Source organism: Solanum tuberosum, unplaced genomic scaffold (assembly GCF_000226075.1).
Source record: "Solanum tuberosum cultivar DM 1-3 516 R44 unplaced genomic scaffold, SolTub_3.0 scf00297, whole genome shotgun sequence".
Lineage (NCBI taxonomy): Eukaryota > Viridiplantae > Streptophyta > Magnoliopsida > Solanales > Solanaceae > Solanum > Solanum tuberosum.
In genome coordinates this window covers 233,751-251,771 of record NW_006239220.1, presented here as the reverse complement: position 1 = coordinate 251,771, position 18,021 = coordinate 233,751, and the positions used below count along the sequence as shown (strand labels likewise).

Sequence of the window (18,021 nt, the reverse complement as noted above, 5' to 3'; positions counted from 1 at the left end):
GGAGCAGTGTTCACGCGCCGGCGCGTGAACAGATCTCGCCGGAAAACTTCCACCTCCGAACGGCGCGTGGGGGGTTGTTTTCCGGTGGAAATTCTTGGGGTTCGGTCGCCTGAGCTTCCCGAGCCTCGTGATGGTGTTGTCTTTCGCACAACACCTTCAGAACGAAAGATGACACAAATCAGTCCCAACCGTTGTCGCCGGAATTTGACACGGTGACTTGAAGTTTCTCACCAATGCTCTGATACCATGTGAGAAATATATGGGAAAAATAATATTGAATTGTGTATCTAAATAGTTACATTGAGACCCTATTTATAGACACTACATTGGAATCCTTTTCCAACTAGGATTCCTATTCTTATTCCTATTCCTATTCCTATTCCTATTCTAAGTAGGAAATACTTATTTCTAATCTAACACAGGGACTGCCATGCCATCTCTACTTTGATCTGGAGTTCAACAAGAGAGAGAATGCGGATAAAAATGAAGATGAAATGGTTGACCTTCTTATACAGGTCATCTTTGATGCAGTCAAGGAAAAGTACAGTCTTGAAGGAAACAATGATTGGGTTGTGGAGCTCGATTCCTCCAATGCAGGTAGGATGTTTAATGGACGGTTTTATCTAGTATTTCATCTGTGCGCAGTATGTTGTCGATATGATATGTAGGTATGCATGTTTATATTATTGTTTGTATATATGTATTTTATTAGTGAACAATCAGCCCATTGACTCCCACTGTTGCACAAGTACTTTTCTCACTATAGCCTAGTGTATGGTGTGAAACATGTTCGTTTACTCATTTCTTCGGTAATAAGCCAGAATATCTGGTGTGAAAGCCTAATAAAGTGTGTTTTTTTTTTTAATTCAACTCATATGTTTATGCAAGTGAAATTAGGATTCCACTGTCCAATATGGCAAAGAGAACTTATTTGACTAAAGTGGAACACTGGGATGGGTTGTTCTTTTGGTAATAAGCCAGAATATCTGGTATGAAAACCTAGTAAAGTGTAACTTTTTTTAAAATTCAACTCATATTTATGCAAGTGAAATTAGGATTCCACTGGCCAATATCGCAAAGAGAACTTATTACAGTTATTAGACTAAAGTGGAACACTGAGATGGGTTGTGATGCACCAATGTGTCACTGTAATATTTGTCCACTTGCTTGTCCCTTGCTCTGACTTGCTTTATCACCTGCATCATTATTTGTAACTAATGAATACCTCTGTGAAACAGTAAAGAAAATGAGAGGAACTCAACTTGATTATTCCCCAAGGTTTTTGGGGTTTAAATATCTACATTTACATGTCCTAAAAAGGAAAGAAAATCAATACCTAATTACAATTTAGTGTTTCTTTTAACGAATTATGCTACCTACTATAATTATACATATTCTAGGATATTCACAGAGCTTCCAACATTCCCCTGCAAGCCGGTCTGGACTGTTGGCCCAGGCCCCCAACGGTCAGAAATCTGATTTCTCTTTTTAAAAATTAAAAATAGAAAATAAATGTTACCGTTAAACTAGGCTGGTCTGGTTAACTGATTGTGTGGCTGATTAAACATTACCAGGTTTACCAATTACCCAAATTAACTTGTGCAGGTCTGGTTCTTAGCGTAACCCAGCTCAACCTTGCCCCCTCTACCTAGGCCGGTCCAGTCTGGGCGAAAATCGGTCCTCTAATGTTGTTGGCCTTAACCAAGCTCTGATACCATGTGAAATGGAAGAGAAAATGCAAGGAATTCAACTTGATTACTCCCTCAAGCTATTGGGGTTTAAATAACTACGTTTACATGTCCTAACAAGGGAAGGGAATTATTACCTAATTACAATAGAAGTAAATTAAGCTTTCTACTATAATTACACATGTTCTAGAATATTTACCAAGATTCTAACCTCTGAAATAGGCTTGTAGATGTTCATATTGAAGAATAACTCTCTTCAACACACCTAACTCTTGTGAAACTTGGGACCTCTTTCCTTATTTATTTCCCAACTTGATTTTCTTATGTGGTATTCACAGGAAAATGTTCTCTTTTTGTGGAACAACTTTTCATTAGATCTTATGCTGATTTTCAATATCCCAGGATCTTACTGTTGATGCACTAAAGCAAAATCTGCATTTAGAACAGGAAGCAGTTTTAGCAGATATGATTATTTTGTAGATGAAGTTTCTTTTGGTGGATCAAATGGGGCACACAATTTGGTTAGGAACTGCAGTAACTAATAGTATATGGGAGAACTATCACATGATCTGATGCAGAATACTTCTTTGCTATATCAATAAGATTGTACTACAACTTTTCTACGTTGTAGTAATCAATATTAATGTATAGCTTTGCTGGCAGAAAAATTTTCTCGTCATTTAATAATCCGATTTCCAAAAGCTGCTTTCAAGGACAACTCGCATGCAGGTGCATTTGTTACAGAGGTATCATACACATCGGTTCCTCCCACTTAGGTCCTGTTTAATTTCAATTTATCATTTCGTGCAGGTCATAATATTTAGGTGTTCACTTGTGTCTCACTATTTTTTGATTACTTCTTATGTCTAACAACATGTGCATTGTTCATATTTTTCGGAAGAATACTTCTACAAATGATTGGTCATTTTAATTTGTTTATCTTATTCTCAGTTATCAGTTTTTTTTTTTGATGAAGTGTTCTCAGTTATCAGTTTTGTGCCCTATTGTCAGATATGTTCAAGGATCAGTAGCATAAGTGAACATGATGGAAGATTTAGAAAGCTTTTTGTCTCAAAGGATTCAAGTTCAACTGATATTCCATTTCAGCTGTTTGTGGATAAAGCTGTCTACTCTAGAAATCGCTGCTTTCGCCTAGCCTTGTCATCTAAAGCAGGGAAGAGTTCTGTGCTTCTTCCAAGTGGACGTTTTAAATGTAAGGACATGGTATGTAACTTTTTACTCTGATGGTGTTCATCACTAGGTTGATTATGTTAGTAGGTGACAATTTGTCATCTGCATAAATGTTTGTCAATTAACTAGGTGATTGTGGTAACTTGTACTGTTATATCCTCTCAGATTTTAGCTATCAGAAAGATTTGTGGTAGTAAATGATGATGAGAAAAGATCTGCAGCATTTAAACTTAAATGCAGCTAAAGTTAAACCACATAACTACTAGGATCATATTAACATCTTATTTATTATTGTACTAAAGGTACGTATCATCGTCCCACCTGCTTACTGCTAGAAACATTCAGCTAACTTTTTCTAAAGGTAATCTAACAAAAGTCTTGAATCTGCACCCAAAGGTGTGGCCTAGTGGTCAATGAAGTGGTTGAGAACCATGAGGTCTCAGGTTCAATTCTCATCGTAGAGCCGGAGACAAAAAACACTAGGTGATTCTTCCCATTTGTCCTAGGCTCCTCGCTTTGGTGGACAGAGCTACCTGATACCTGTTGCTGGTGGGAGGTGGCAGGTATCCTATGGAATTAGTCAAGGTGCACGAAAGCTGGCCCGGACACCATGGTCATCCAAAAAAAAAAAGAATACCTGAAAGTCATTGGCAGCTCTTATCAAAAGAAAAAACTGCAAGTCAGTACAGTGGTCCTGGTTTCTTATATACCAGAAATCTCTAGTACTCAAAATAACATTGTAAATGAAAGAAAAACACAAATCAATCAAAGAACATAAAACTTTTTAACATTATGATGTAGTGTAGTGTACTCAAACAGCACCAGATGAATGATTATTCCTTTATATTCCTCCTTTTGTTTGGGGATATCTTCTCCTTCTCTATACTGCATCAGAGTTGGAGGAGAGCAGTATAAAGTTAGACAATGGGTTATTATGTTTTATGAGATACTGGAATGTTGTTACCCTCCTTCCTTCTTTAAAAGTGCTAAATTTTACTCTTGTTTCATTTTATATGGTAATATTTGATAGGATATAGGTTTAAGATGTCGATTTAACATGTGTACTATATTAATGGTAGTGGAAGGAGACACCGCTGTTTAAAATTCGAGTAGTTAAATGAATTTGAATTCTTAAAATTTTGAGCATGTGCTTAAACCTGTTATTTTTACACATAATATATACTTGTTCTAATAGCCAGCAGAAGCTGGCTTCTATAAGTGGTAGTTCATGCTCTGAGAAGAAATAAGACACCAAAAATGATCAAAATGTGCTGTACTCTGCATCTGATGCTCCCTGTAGTTGTACAACAAGCTTATTATTATTAATGGTATAGGTTATCGCTACAAAATATTCTAGATAAGGAAATGGGAAGTATGTCCATGGTTGTTAAAAACCATCCATGAAAACCGTTTAGTATGCTTTACATGTGATATGTGCTTGCAGTTTAACCCCACAGACTTTTCTACTTATAACAGTCTGAGGAAGAAGTCTTTATGGCATCCTTGATTTGCAATATGGATGCTGATTTGGAGAAGCTACTGATCTGCACAGTGGATCTAGATTGTATGAAGGCCCTTCAATTTGATACAGAGGTAGCTCCTCTTCACGTACTATTTTTTGTAGCACTTGGATTTACAAATTTGTCTTTTGTGTTATGGACTTTATTTTAGCCCTTCCTAGGTTTTTATTTTCTTTGAAGCATAAAAATAAGTTCAGTAACTAATAATATGAAGTCTATTTTGACACCAGTTGCAGTAGTCAGATTTAGAGATGTAACTGCTGCTATCATTTAGGGAAAAGCTTCAATTGATTGCACTCTAAAGGGCTCAAAATCATTTTGTATGCAGAGTACCAGGAGTTTCCAACAGCATTCTGCTGTTTCATTGAATTTTGACCTAAATGCTTGTACAAGTGATGATCCTTCAAAAACTTATTTGACGGGAAAATCACCGTTCCCATATCTGGATGTGTTTGTAGAGTCTGTTGCTTCAATTGGAAATATACCAGGTGACACCCACAACTTTCAGCTTCTTTAGAGCAGACAAACATGGATGACTTTTATTTCCTCTTCTCTTCACCCTTTTCTTTTTCGTTCACATGCGTGCCTTGTTGAATAAATTGGACTGTGCTTGCATATGAATAGTTTGCTTCTTTTTATTTTCTGTGTTTTACGTTGTTCGTGTGTATATATTGTAATTACTCGCTGCAATTATCTCCATATATCTTCATAGCAGGAAGTTCAATAAATGCATTAGTATATTACTAATTTAAGTGCCCATTCCTTCATGTTACAGTTTTGCAAGAACACCTTGCAAATTGTGAATGCCTTCCCTCTCTTTCTTGTCTTTTTTTTTAATTAGATAGGAGAGAGAGTGTTCAGGGGGTATTTCCTAGGTCCCCACCATTATTTTGATTGGCTACTGATTTTGACTGTTATCAGAGTACTAGTTGCTTCTCTCTCTTTTCTTTTGTACTTTGATGGGTCATTTGGTTCATGGACAAGTTATAGAAAGATTATAACGTATGAGGATTATTATATGGTGAATTATAACCACTTGATAATTGTATTTTATAGGAAATGCTTGGTTCGTTGTATTTACATTTAGATATGATGTGTAATCATCTAAAACGTGTGTTTGGTTTGAAATTGAAAATGCTGATGCCAATCATACCCTTGTCCTAAATAAAAAGAAAAAATCCAATCTAGTTTTGGATTTTATTAAGATGTGACAAACTATTTTACTGTAACATAATCACATATTTTATGAGATATATAATTTCTTTTACTATTATAGATAATGAACACTTTTAAGAGGAAAACTGAAATGAGGTATAATAGATAAAATAATTCTTTTGTTCTTTTAAACTTGAAATTTATTTTGACCTCTTGTATTATTATTCCATATGAATTTCAGCATAAAATGATGCACTAATTTCAACATGACGAATGCAAGATAATCAATACATGGATTATGGCAGGAACAAAACATTGTCTATAAATGCATAATTTAACACTGAACTATGGAGCATGTTTCACTCAATTTTTGGACTTAGCTGGCTCATGCCATGTAGTGTTAAAGATGCATATGAAAGCTGGAGTGCATGGAGCGTTGGTAAATCCATCAGGTTTATCTGGAGAATGGTATCTGCCTCATTTTTTTTGTCGTATTTGGACAAAAAGGAATCATAGATACTTTAATGGTATTTCAACTCCATTAAAGTTGAAACATGAGGAATTGCCGAACCAACGAAACAGTCCTTCTCCTACAATGGCATACAGAGTTTCGGGCGCTTGACACTTGGACAAATGCCTTCTTGGTTAACCAAACACTACTCCCAAAACATTTAATAACATACAACTCATTGGCCCGTTTTATAAATATTAAATTGTTAATTGTGTGGCTGTTTGGCCCATAATATCCTTTATCATCAAGTCATGAAACATAAACGTAAATGAAAGCTCTTAAAGTCATGTAAATATGAATATAAATAGAATGTTTTAAAAACTCATGGATAACATGAAGACACTTGGGTACCATTATTTCATGTAAGTATGACACATAGAGAGGAAATTCTTGAATCTAAATCATGCTTGAGTCGATACAAGGTTCAATAACATAACGTCATTGAAGTTGAATCGTAGGAGACACTAGACCTGAGTATAGTAGAAGAGTCAGGACAGGGCCTCAATGTATTGTGAAGTGGAGGCCTAGTGGGAAGGTTTGCCATTTTGAATGTCTGAACTTGCATTGTGAAATGTAGCACACTCGGCAAAAGAGATGTCAATATCGTGGAATAGCACTCGTATGATAAGACATAAGATAGGCAATAAAGCTCATGAAGATAGGGACATAAAACATGACATGGTAACATAGGAAAACTAAGAAACATTTATATAGTTCATTATGCATAGTATCTTTTTTAATATTTGAGATGACATCATTATCTTTTTTAGTCTCTGGGATACTATCTGCCGCATACGCGAGACAGAAAGTGTAACTACCGAAGCTCTTTCAACTTGTCCTGTCTTTGGATAAGTATTGCGGGCCTTTGTGCTTAGCACTACAATGATATAGTGGTGGAATACTATCTGCTTGTTCGGGCCTTCGTGCTTAGCACAATCATAATATAATGGTGGAATACTATTTGTCGTATTCAAGCCCTTATGCTTAGCACAATCATAATATAAATTGGTCAAAACATGTATGTAGCCATTCTTGTGGATCACATTACATTAACCTCTGTGGATCAGTTTTTATTCATAGTCATAGCATTATTGAATAGGTATCATTTTGACATTAGATATTTCTATAAGAGAGATGTATGAACTTGACATGGAGGCATGGTAAGTGTATAAAACAATTGTAAGACCAATAACATTATATGAGAGTGAATATTGGGCCTTTAAGGTCCAACATATCCACAAGATGAGTGTTGCAAAAATATAAATGTTAAGGTAAGTGTATGATTAGAAATGAGGACATACAAGTAAAGTTACTGACTGAAGATGAAATGATAGAGGGTCATTTGACGTGGTTTGGTCATGTTTTATGTAGATCTGCAGATACACCGTTCTGTGGTGATATCAGAATGATTGAAGGTGTTAAAAAATGGAGACAAGATAGCTCTAAAATAACATAGAAATTATCACGAAAGACCTACAATAAAAGAAAGTTGACTCCAAAAACCTACAATATCTTAAAATCATTACTAATTTAGTGAATTTGAACACAATGAAAGAAAAAGATTTATATAGGCAGTATCAACTAGTCAGGTTTAAGTCGTTAGTCATGCTGGTGAACTTACATTAGGTCCAACTTCTAAGAGTTTTTTAAATCTTGTTACGTATTTGTATTTCTTTGGAAAATATAGATAACCTGTTAGAGAACCTAAATTTGAATGAAATGGGTTCAGAAGGAGCAATACTGAGAATGAGGATTCATATAGCCGAGACCAACTAGCTTTGGATTGAACGCTAGTAGTTGGTGCTGTGAACTACCTGTGTGCCTTGCTGTGCCATGACTGTCTTCATCATTTTGATGCTTGGATGTCAAAGATAATGTTCTAGTTCCAGTTTTCTACTAGTCAATGCTTAAAAGCTGTAGCAGTCTACATGTGTCTTGAGCATGGAACCGAGTATTACTGCTTACTTTCTTTCCATTAATTTCTTTGCAGGAATAATCCGAAGTTGGTATTGGTTCTCTGAGTATGCATTGATGGTTTACAGCATGTCTAGGAATAGATTCTGTGAAAGAATTGGCAGACAGCATAAAAGCAATCATGGTAATGCATCACCAATATTACTTTTGCAAGGAAAAAACTTTTGGTAGTGGTCACATCTGTTTGATCTCGTGTTCTCCACTCTTTTATTTCTCATCCAAGGTCACCTTCCAGGAAATGTTTCCATTTTCACTATTGGTAACATCAGATATAGTCGTGCTCGGAGTATCTTTTACTGATTAATTTAGATAGATTCTGTGCATTGATATGCTTTTTTTTTAATGTTGTCTCTCGCATATGGTATCAGTTATGTACGTAGTTGATCTGCAAAGAGGTGTTTATTATCAGAAATGCTATGATCCTGATTGCAGAGGTAAATGATGGTCTTGTTTCATTCATCAGTTGAACTTTTTTGGCTAAAGAACAATGACTTGTAGCCTTTAATGATGTTAAAAGGCTATCGATCTCCCTTGCGACCTGTCCCTGATAATGTTATACCTCATTCATCCATTTCCTTCAATCTGCCTGGACATAATATGGACGAGGAGCAGCCAACTGTAACCAGTGACACAAGCATTTTCAGCAGCTGCAAGAAAGAATGGTGGCTTGAAGCCGTAAGAGTTGCAGACAGCATTGAGAATGTACAGAAAACATTGGATCTTACTGAGGTTGTTTATCTTCACTCCAACTTCTTGTGAATATTTTTCAAATATATTTTGTTTTGTTGTTTGTAATAGTAGCTATCCCACACAGGTGACTTTCATCATATGCTTAGATATGTCATGAATCTCAGATCTTGGGGAAAATTGATATGATAGGATCTAAATGCGCGAAACCCAAACTTTAGGTGATACTGAAGCTCAGTAGCTGAGCAATAAAGGGTTATGTGTTTTCTCCCGTTCAGTTTAGTTCCCTTTTACTTCGTTTTGTTTTTGTAAATAGACAATATTGCAGTTTAGTTGTTCGCAGATGGTTAGTTGTTTGCCTGTGTTAGAACAGAAGACAGACTTTTGCAAGTTAACTTGCTAGTGGTAGGATTTATCAACATGGATGCAACTGTTGGATTGGGGGGGTTAAAATGAGTCTCTAGTGGAATAATAGTGATGTATATTGTTTACTGAAACAATAATTTATCTCTTCCTCTCTTACGCGAACTAGATGAATCTAACTAGCTTCTTCATTTTTGTTACTGAAAGCAGGGCGAAACATGTGAAGAAGATGAGTGGTGGATGGCTGTTGAAGAGACTGCATACCAGACCGAGCTATCGTACTTTGGAAAAGCCTAGCCATTTCAGCCCTGGCAAATTGCTCAACTTGTAAACCTAGCCAGGTCCAACTAGTTGGTGTTACTGGTTTTCCCAACCACATCAACAAATTGTGTTTCTCCTGTTAATTGATGACTTCTCAGTTTTGTCTACTATGCTACAAACCAGTGCATGGTGGAGTGCTACATCCCAATTTCCAAGTCTATTTATCTATTTAGCAGTGTTCATGGTTTGGGTAAAAATCGATCCAAATCGACTAAATAAATCAATTTTCTTTTGGTTCGGTTCACATTTTTAAAAATTGACAATCTTTGGTTTGATTTTTGCTTTGTTAAAAAAAACTGAAGAAATATTCAAACCAAACTGACAAATTATATACATATTTTTTTATAATAATATATACAAAAAAGGGTCAATATTGCCTACACCACTCTTATACCTTCTGTTACAGGTATAAAAATTGTCTCCGTAGAGATCACAAATTTCCTTTAAGAGTTAACAACTCAAATTTTTAGTGACTTGGTAAGTCAAGTAGGACTAATCCCTCCACCTAGGCATTGTCGATTGGGATTCACACTAAATTATAGGTCATTAATTCTGATTGATCTGTAAGCGGCGGCCTAGTCCCAACCTGATTGAAAACCTTATTTGCGAACGCGACCACCACCACTAAACTTGAGAAATGATAAAAATTTGAGGGTCTAAATCACTTTTGAACATCTTAGAATCCGTGGAAGGCCACTAGGGGAAGGTTGGAGAACTTTTTAAAAAAAGAAGGAAAGGAGGTGATCTAAGATGGATTTGTATGTATGCTGTTGGATATTTTAATCTCTAGCTAATTAAACAGTAGATGCACGTGAAAGCTAATTAGTTAAAAGAATATGATACTTTTCATTTCGGCTTGATTTAGAGTATGAATGTTAAACTAACTTAAAAAATAGTATTTCCTCTATCTTAATTTATATGACTCATTTTTTTTAGTAATTCTAAAAAAGAATGACACATTTCTATATTTAGTAACAAATTAACTTTTAAATATCAATTTTATCCTTAATAAAATGACTTATAATCACATGACTATTCAATTTAACAATTTCGTTTTTCCTATCTCAAAATGTTATCATTTGTTGGTCGGTTTAGTTTAATCATTGATTTGGCTATTCATTGCCAAACCAAGGAGCAAGTTAGTGACTTGGTCATGATTCCCTTTTTCTTTTTGAGATCCGAGCTAAAACATAATTAAAGGGGAACAATGAAATTTCTCAAAATATTCAATATTTACATTGTCTGATTAAATTTAAATTCATTTCAATTGTCTTGGGGAATAAAGCATCACTAAAAAGGTAAAATTTCAAAAAGATAAAAAGCACAACGATATCAATGAACGGCAGCGGTTCTCACCAAACTCATAAATCATTTAAACACCAAAACATAAATGTACAGCTGCAAACCAAAAACTAAAAAAAAAAAAAACAAAACAAAAGAAAGAAAGAGCAATATATTGCTTTTTTCTTTCTTTATTACGTACAAAAAAAAAGGGAGCAAGTGGATTTTTAGACCCAACATAAATTCAAACAACGTACAAATCATTAATTTAGAATTTAGAAATCACCAGATAGAGGTGCATGTTCATGGTTCATGAACACATTGCTATAGATAAGACCAGCTAACCCACCACCAACAAGTGGTCCAACCCAGTAAATCCAAATACCAGCAAAGTTTCCACTAACCACAGCAGGTCCAAATGAACGGGCTGGGTTCATTGAACCGCCAGAGAACGGGCCTGCAGCTAAAATATTAGCACCAACAATGAAACCGATAGCAATGGGTGCAATGGTACCCAATGCACCGTTCTTCGGGTCAGCTGCTGTGGCGTACACTGTGTACACCAAAGCAAATGTAATGATTATTTCCATCACCACTCCTTCAGCAGCTCCTACTCCAGCAGCCACACCGTGGATTGGAACCGCCTGATATACAAAAGTTAATGAAAAAAATTCATGATTCACCAACTTAAATAATATGCAAAAACTTACCATTCCTCCGGTGACAACTTTGAGGAGGTAAGAAGCAACAATGGCACCCAAAAGTTGAGCAATCCAGTAAAAGAGACCGGTGAGAACGGTAATTTGGCCACCAAGAGCCAATCCGAAAGTGACAGCAGGGTTTACGTGACCACCGGAGATATTAGCAGCAATGGCAACTGCCACGAAGAGCGCGAATCCATGACAAACTGCAACAGCTACAAGCCCAGACGGATCAAGAGCAGCATCAGCTGTCACCTTGTCTGCATTGAATACGGTACAAAATTTTGAAAGATCCAAAATTTATAACTTTTAAATTGAATGACCAAAGTAACACAAGTACAATGTATCATTAACAATAACATTTTTGTAAAAGGTGGACTTTAGGAGCAAACTATACGAATTTAATATCTTCACTTAAAAAGCAACTATACTTAACTATGCCTATAATAAGTGAAATTAGCACTAACTTAATTACATTATATGTTACGACATGCTAAAATATACTGATAATATAATACTATGAGTGCGTAAATTAAGAAGGAAGATTGAGTTTTATTAACTGTAAGCAATAGCTGAACCAACTCCGGCGAAGACAAAGAGTAAAGTAGAGATGAATTCAGCAATGTAGGCCTTAATAGACCCTAAGCTGAATGAATCATCGAATCGTCCAAAAGCTATGCAAGGCATTTTTAAGAAACGTTTATTAAATTTAAAACGCTAAAAAAGCTTATAGGAAAATAAAACACTAAGAAAATGCTAGCTATATGCTTGCTCTCAAATGAAAATATATAGAAGCTCTTTCTTTGCCACATATTTATACTAGGAAATACACAAATATAATATAAAGTTATTTAATAAACATAATTTGTTTTTGTTTTTCACTTCTCTTCACGTAGTTTAGATAAGGGAATAAAGTAAGTGCATATGTGGCAACGCATATCCAATCAATTTTTTTGTTATAAATATTCCAAGCTGGCATTAACATGTTTTTAATGGAAGTGTCTGGAATATAGGCAATAATAATAATATATGCATGTGAAGTGTAGGTCCATTGTGATAGAAAAGTAATGATTGGAAAATGGAGTTGATAGGGGGTAATTTTTTTTTTTTGTCTAGTGTTCGATATCTACATTGGAGTCCGATTAAATTTATATTAACGCTGAAAAATTTCACATTAAGAATAAAACGCTTCCTAACGAAGACAACTTATACCCAAAGAAATTCAAACCTAAGACTTCTAATTAAAAATAAAAATATACTTAACGCTTCATCACAACTTTTATCAGTTATAGGGAAAATTTATTAATGGAAGGTTTGGTCCACAAAGTGCGCCTGACCGACCATGAACAAAGAGAATGCTAGAATTGGGTTGGTTGATCTGGACTTCTGGATTTATTTGAATTGTGTGGATAAGAATTGAGCTGGCCTTAATTAGTCTTCTCTTTATTAGCTTAATTAATGAATTAGAAAATGGGAAAACTATATAATTAGACATACATCCATGTCATATATATATTTTTTCTATATAGTTTTAAATAATTATGTATTTTACTACTAATTAAGAGTTTCCTACAATATATCGAAGAAGATACATGAATTTTTGCTACCAGATAAACTAAAATAGGGAAAGAGGCAAGATAGCTGGGGAGGCGAGCGAGATAATCCTATATCTCAGATAAATGCAAATCACACTAGATATATGTAATTGACATGATTCACATGTATCTGACATAATTCACATGTATCTGAAGTACCAGATACATAGGAGAGTGGTGAACGAGATAAGAGTGAGGCGAGAAAGGTGAACGAGATTTGTTATGTATCCGGATACATGCGAATATCCACTTGGATACAGTGTATCTAGAATAAATTACACCTAATTTTGACCCTATGTATCCCGAGATACATGTATCTGGATGTATCTGGACACACTAAAATCTGGTAAGATTCGTAATATTGCAAATTAGAGTGTATCTAAGTAATTAACTTCTAAACTAGTGAGATTTCTGTAAGTTTTCCTAAGATAATTAGGGGTCGTTTGGTAGTTGGTTAGAGTTATGCATATATTAATAAAGTAGAAATCAGCTATGAGTAAATCTATGTATTATTTTATGCATGTGTTAGTTATGCATATTTTAGTTATTCCACCTTGTATCCTGTATAAAATAATACATAGATTTACTCGTAACTTATACATGTATTAATTTTGTAGGTTTCTAAATTGTCACTAAAATAAATGCCATATTAATTATATACATAAATAACTTATTTCATATCTACCTACCAAACTTAGTATAAATTATACAAAAACTAATATACGAAAGAACTTATTTCTTATGCCGTTACGAAATGACCCCATAGGATTTAATAATAATGAGAGATATACTACATCAAATGTTTTTTTTACCAATTTTGTTTGTCTGTAATGTTTTTATTATAACAAAATATTATAATAAAAAAATATATAACATAATGTGAAATTAATTTTAATAATTTTTATTATTATAATAAAATATTATTATAAAAGATGATTATCACAAAAAGACCTATCTATATATAATTTTTTTGGGAAGAATATGTAGGTTTTGTTATGGATATATTTCATATAGTTAGTGATAATGATGTGAGTTTTCATTTTTGCTTACTTTAACTTAAGGGTTTGGATATTCCATTTTATTCTATTGTTCTATCGGAAACTTTTGAGCTGTATTTATGAATGATTTTCAGGTGGGGATAAATATTGGAAGGTCTCCTATTTTGGTTGATGATACTACTCAAAAATAAAATAAATAATCAAATGTATGCCCTTAAAAAAATTGAAATTGAGTAGTATATTTTCGTCAATAGTTTTGCCCACGTACGTAGTCGGAATAAAAAGGAAATTAATTGACATTCAGAATTAGGGATGGTAATGGGGCAGTACGGGGCAGGGTCGAAATGGGTTGAGTTTAAACCGCAAAAAATTTAATTCCTCCGCTCCGCTCTACAAAAATATATATTTTTTTAATTTTATTTTCAACCCGCCTCACTCCGTCCCACATAGACTCACACCATCCCGCCTCACATAGATCCGCCCCACATAATTTTTTTAATATTTTCTTTTTCTAGTTAAGTTTGATACTAAAAATAAAATTCATAAAATAAATTCATTTTTTCATTAAGTTGTATTAATTTATAGATAATGACTTAAAATTTATTTTTTGAATGTCAATTGGGAAGCATGTAAGAAATTGTTTTAGTTTTGATTGAATCATTTTCATTTACTATCTTGTTTATTTTAGCAACTTTAAAGAAACTATCTTAATAAATAATGTTCTATCACTCTTATAATAAGTAAAAAGTTAAAATTAAATTTGAAACCGCATAGACCCGCAACCCGCCCAACCCCTCATTAGTTTTTTAAAAACTCACTTCAACCCGCCCCACACAACCTTAAACCCGCCCCACATAGCCTTAAATCGGCATCCGCCCTGCATAGCCTTAAACATGCCCCGCGCGCATCTGCCCCACATAGCCGCCCCGTCCATTGCCATCTCTATTCAAAATTCATCCTATATCGTATCTGACTCTAATTAGTAATAGTACCGATAGATTTAGGGGTGTCTATGAATAGGTTGGTTTGAGTTTTTTAAATATCAAATCAAATTTTTGTCGAATTTTAAATCTATAAACCAAATTAAATTAATAAAATTCAAATTTTTATATCTCGGGGATTTTCGGGGTTTTTTTCCTGGCTTCTAGTTTTTTTCGGGTTCCGTTTTCTTTCGGATTTTTTTTCAATAAAGTATTCATATAAATATATAATTAACTTGTACTTGAAGTATTTCTTTAGTCCTACCAAAATACAACTATCTAAGATGTTTCTTAAGAAAATAACACAAAATATGAGATGAGAAATGACACTAAACTATTCAACAAAAAATAATAATGAAATCGCATAAAACAAATATTGCAAATTAATAAGTCATAATGAAAATGGTCATAATTTAAAAGTACTAAATCATGCTAAAATAAGTCTAATAAGTATTGATTAGATGAATAAATATTTAAAATTAAATTAAATTAGATTATGTATTTTAATTGTAAAAACTAATGTAAAACTAAAGAACAAATATTCATCATTATTGTCATTTTTAGTGTTGAATTAATTTTTTTGTTAGCATTAGTATTAATTTGATTTGATTTGAACTTATTAGAGTTATTAACATTTATGGACTACAACTTTTATTGGACCATTCAAAATTCTAAGTTTCAAACTTGAAATAATATGTTAAAAGATAATAACTATGAAAAAGTATAAGAAATATTTAGAAATTATATCAAAGTAATATTTTTATGTATACAATAAATTTTTTAAAATTATATATATAATGTCGGGTTGATTTGGTCTTGGGTTGATTTTTTTAGTTAAAATCAAACCAATCCAAATATATTCGATTTTTTTATTCAATATTAAACCAAGTCGAGCAAAATAACTTCTCAAATTTCTTTTCTAATTTGGCTCGATTTTTTATTCGATTTTATACCGCCCTAGATAAATTATATGCGCTTTAGTTTATATAACAAGACACTCAATCTTAATCACCCACACTTATAATTTGATGATATAGATGAGAATATCTCATTCAATAAGTGGGTTCAATTCTCATTCTCATATTTTCCATTTCCCTTTTTTTTTAGTCAAACCTTAAGCAAGCCAACAATAAACTACATTCTTTTTTTTACAACAAATTGAAAAGGCATATAGTTTCATGGAAAAACTACAGAAAATGTCAAACTACATATTATATTAAAATAATATAGCTACACTATATTTTATTTATAATTTATGGATATATTTAATTAATAAATAGCAAAATATAATTTACACCTATAAAATTTACTTTTTCCCACTTTTCACGTTTTCTCTTCCCTATTTCCACTTTTTCAGCCTTCTTTGATTATCCCTAATTCAAAATCTTTATCCCCAAATCAATTCTATTACTCCTAAATCAACTTCATCTCCTAGTAGGACCCACAAAATCACAGATTCTTTGCCCATCAAAAATTGCATACCATTACACTTTGAATACCTTCTATTGTATTTGAATACCTTCTAGTGTATTTAGAGTTATATTGTCATTTTGTTTTCTGAAGAATATGACTGTAGTAAATGTTGTCATTCTCTTAATATACTTTTTTTTAAAAACAGTATCCTATTTAATAAGTAATTTATTTTCCTCATTTATCAGGGATTGTGGGATATATTTGCTAGCATTTGCAGAGTACCTAAGTGAGGGTGAAGGTATTTCAGTTCAATACCTTGATTCTAAATTATACCACATCAGATATGTACGGCTCATTATTGTGAGAATATACAGCGAAGAAGATGGAAGAAGGTGCTATTAGCGAGAATGAGGCACCACCCAGAATGATCAGGCCACCCACAAGAATCGATAATAGTCAACTTGTTAGGATCAATTAGTTTCTTATCCTAATTATCATTTTGAACTTCTATTTAAAGCTTATGGTTAAAACTAATATTATTATTTTTTGTCAAACATTATCAACTCTTCTATTTATATATGATCATGTTGCAATTTTTTGTTGGGGTTATTTCATTCAATGTAATGATAGGAAGAGATGGATATATGTTTGTATAAATGTAAAGTTCATCTGAAAACATATACACTTGGATATCTACTTTTGGTAATCAATTTGTTCAGTTGTGTGTTTTTTTTATCAACATATTCAATAGTATAAATGTATGCTAGAGTCTTTTTCATATCAAAATATACACAAGTATTACTATATTCATTTATCGTCAGTTATTGCTTAAAGAAATTTGGATACTTACATTCTTAAAAGTGATAAACATACAATAAATGTTGGTAGTAATTACATTATTCTATGTTTTTAAAGTAAGTAATATGTAAGCGTATACAGAGAACATTGTTCCTTTTGTATTTTTATAGGTTGTGTGTTATATTAATCAAATTTTTCACTAATATAACTGTTTTATATATGTATTCACCAACATATTATCAAGTATAACTATATTCACGTATTACCAGTAGTTTAGGTGTGTCAATACATATTAATAGTATCAAATTGAGTATTGAGATAATATTCAAGTTAATTTATAATTTAAGCAAGCAAACAAAGAAACAAATATTTCAAAAGGCAAATAAGAAAAGATTTACTCATTTATTCGACATAAGGATAATTAAGTAAAAGAACACTTCAATAGTGGGATGTATCAGGTCCTATGCATTCCGTGTTGCAGTTCGACATGAACTGCCTATTATGACCACGTTATCCACATGTACTACAAGAATTCGTACCCTTCCTTTTACTCAACTCACTAAATGACTTCTCTTGTTGCTTCTTTGGCTTTCCCGGATGCCGCTTGTATTTTGGTGGCAACACAACTTCAGTAGCAATGTGTTCATGTATATTCCATTCACTTTTGTCAGGGAGAGGATACACATGCACTTCATATGTTTTCAATATTGTTTCTGGCTTGTAAAAGTCTGAACAATATTCATCTGGAAGATTTTTTTTTCCAACACCCTCCACGCATGTGCGCACGATATTCCGTCAACTTGAAACCTGTTGCAACTGCAAGTCTTCTTTTCCAAGCATACGAT

The 18,021-nt window shown here is 33.3% G+C and overlaps 2 protein-coding genes across 4 annotated transcripts in view; one reads left to right on the top strand and one right to left on the bottom strand.

The window, feature by feature from the left end:
* The window catches only part of LOC102593845 (DNA-directed primase/polymerase protein), an 18,654-nt gene extending 9,062 nt beyond the window's left edge, over positions 1-9,592 (top strand). For 2 of the 3 annotated variants that reach the window (XM_006359401.2, XM_006359402.2), the window contains 9 exons: positions 423-597; positions 2,352-2,434; positions 2,700-2,912; positions 4,356-4,472; positions 4,728-4,887; positions 8,056-8,163; positions 8,408-8,473; positions 8,557-8,768; positions 9,300-9,592. In XM_006359401.2, the coding sequence (XP_006359463.1) occupies positions 423-597; positions 2,352-2,434; positions 2,700-2,912; positions 4,356-4,472; positions 4,728-4,887; positions 8,056-8,163; positions 8,408-8,473; positions 8,557-8,768; positions 9,300-9,386 (1,221 nt within the window). In that variant the 3' untranslated portion in view covers positions 9,387-9,592. The other variant, XM_015314432.1, reaches the window with a different exon arrangement.
* Positions 9,593-10,742: 1,150 nt separating this feature from the next.
* On the bottom strand, positions 10,743-12,184 carry LOC102593526 (aquaporin TIP2-1). The gene is made up of 3 exons (XM_006359400.2): positions 11,953-12,184; positions 11,402-11,652; positions 10,743-11,335 (listed from the first exon to the last, which is right to left on the bottom strand). The coding sequence occupies exons 1-3, from the start codon at positions 12,077-12,079 to the stop codon at positions 10,967-10,969; spliced, it is 747 nt and encodes a 248-aa protein (XP_006359462.1). The 5' UTR covers positions 12,080-12,184; the 3' UTR covers positions 10,743-10,966.
* Between the last annotated feature and the right edge of the window lie 5,837 nt (positions 12,185-18,021).

What these genes read in the sequence shown, in the direction of transcription:
- LOC102593526 (XM_006359400.2), bottom strand. Translation starts at nt 12,079, where the DNA reads ATGCCTTGCATAGCTTTTGGACGATTCGATGATTCATTCAGCTTAGGG. An exon ending in TGGTTCAGCTATTGCTTACA is followed by an intron (nt 11,653 to 11,952) that starts GTTAATAAAACT and finishes TATTCAATGCAG; the next exon opens with ACAAGGTGACAGCTGATGCT. An exon ending in AAGTTGTCACCGGAGGAATG is followed by an intron (nt 11,336 to 11,401) that starts GTAAGTTTTTGC and finishes TTTGTATATCAG; the next exon opens with GCGGTTCCAATCCACGGTGT.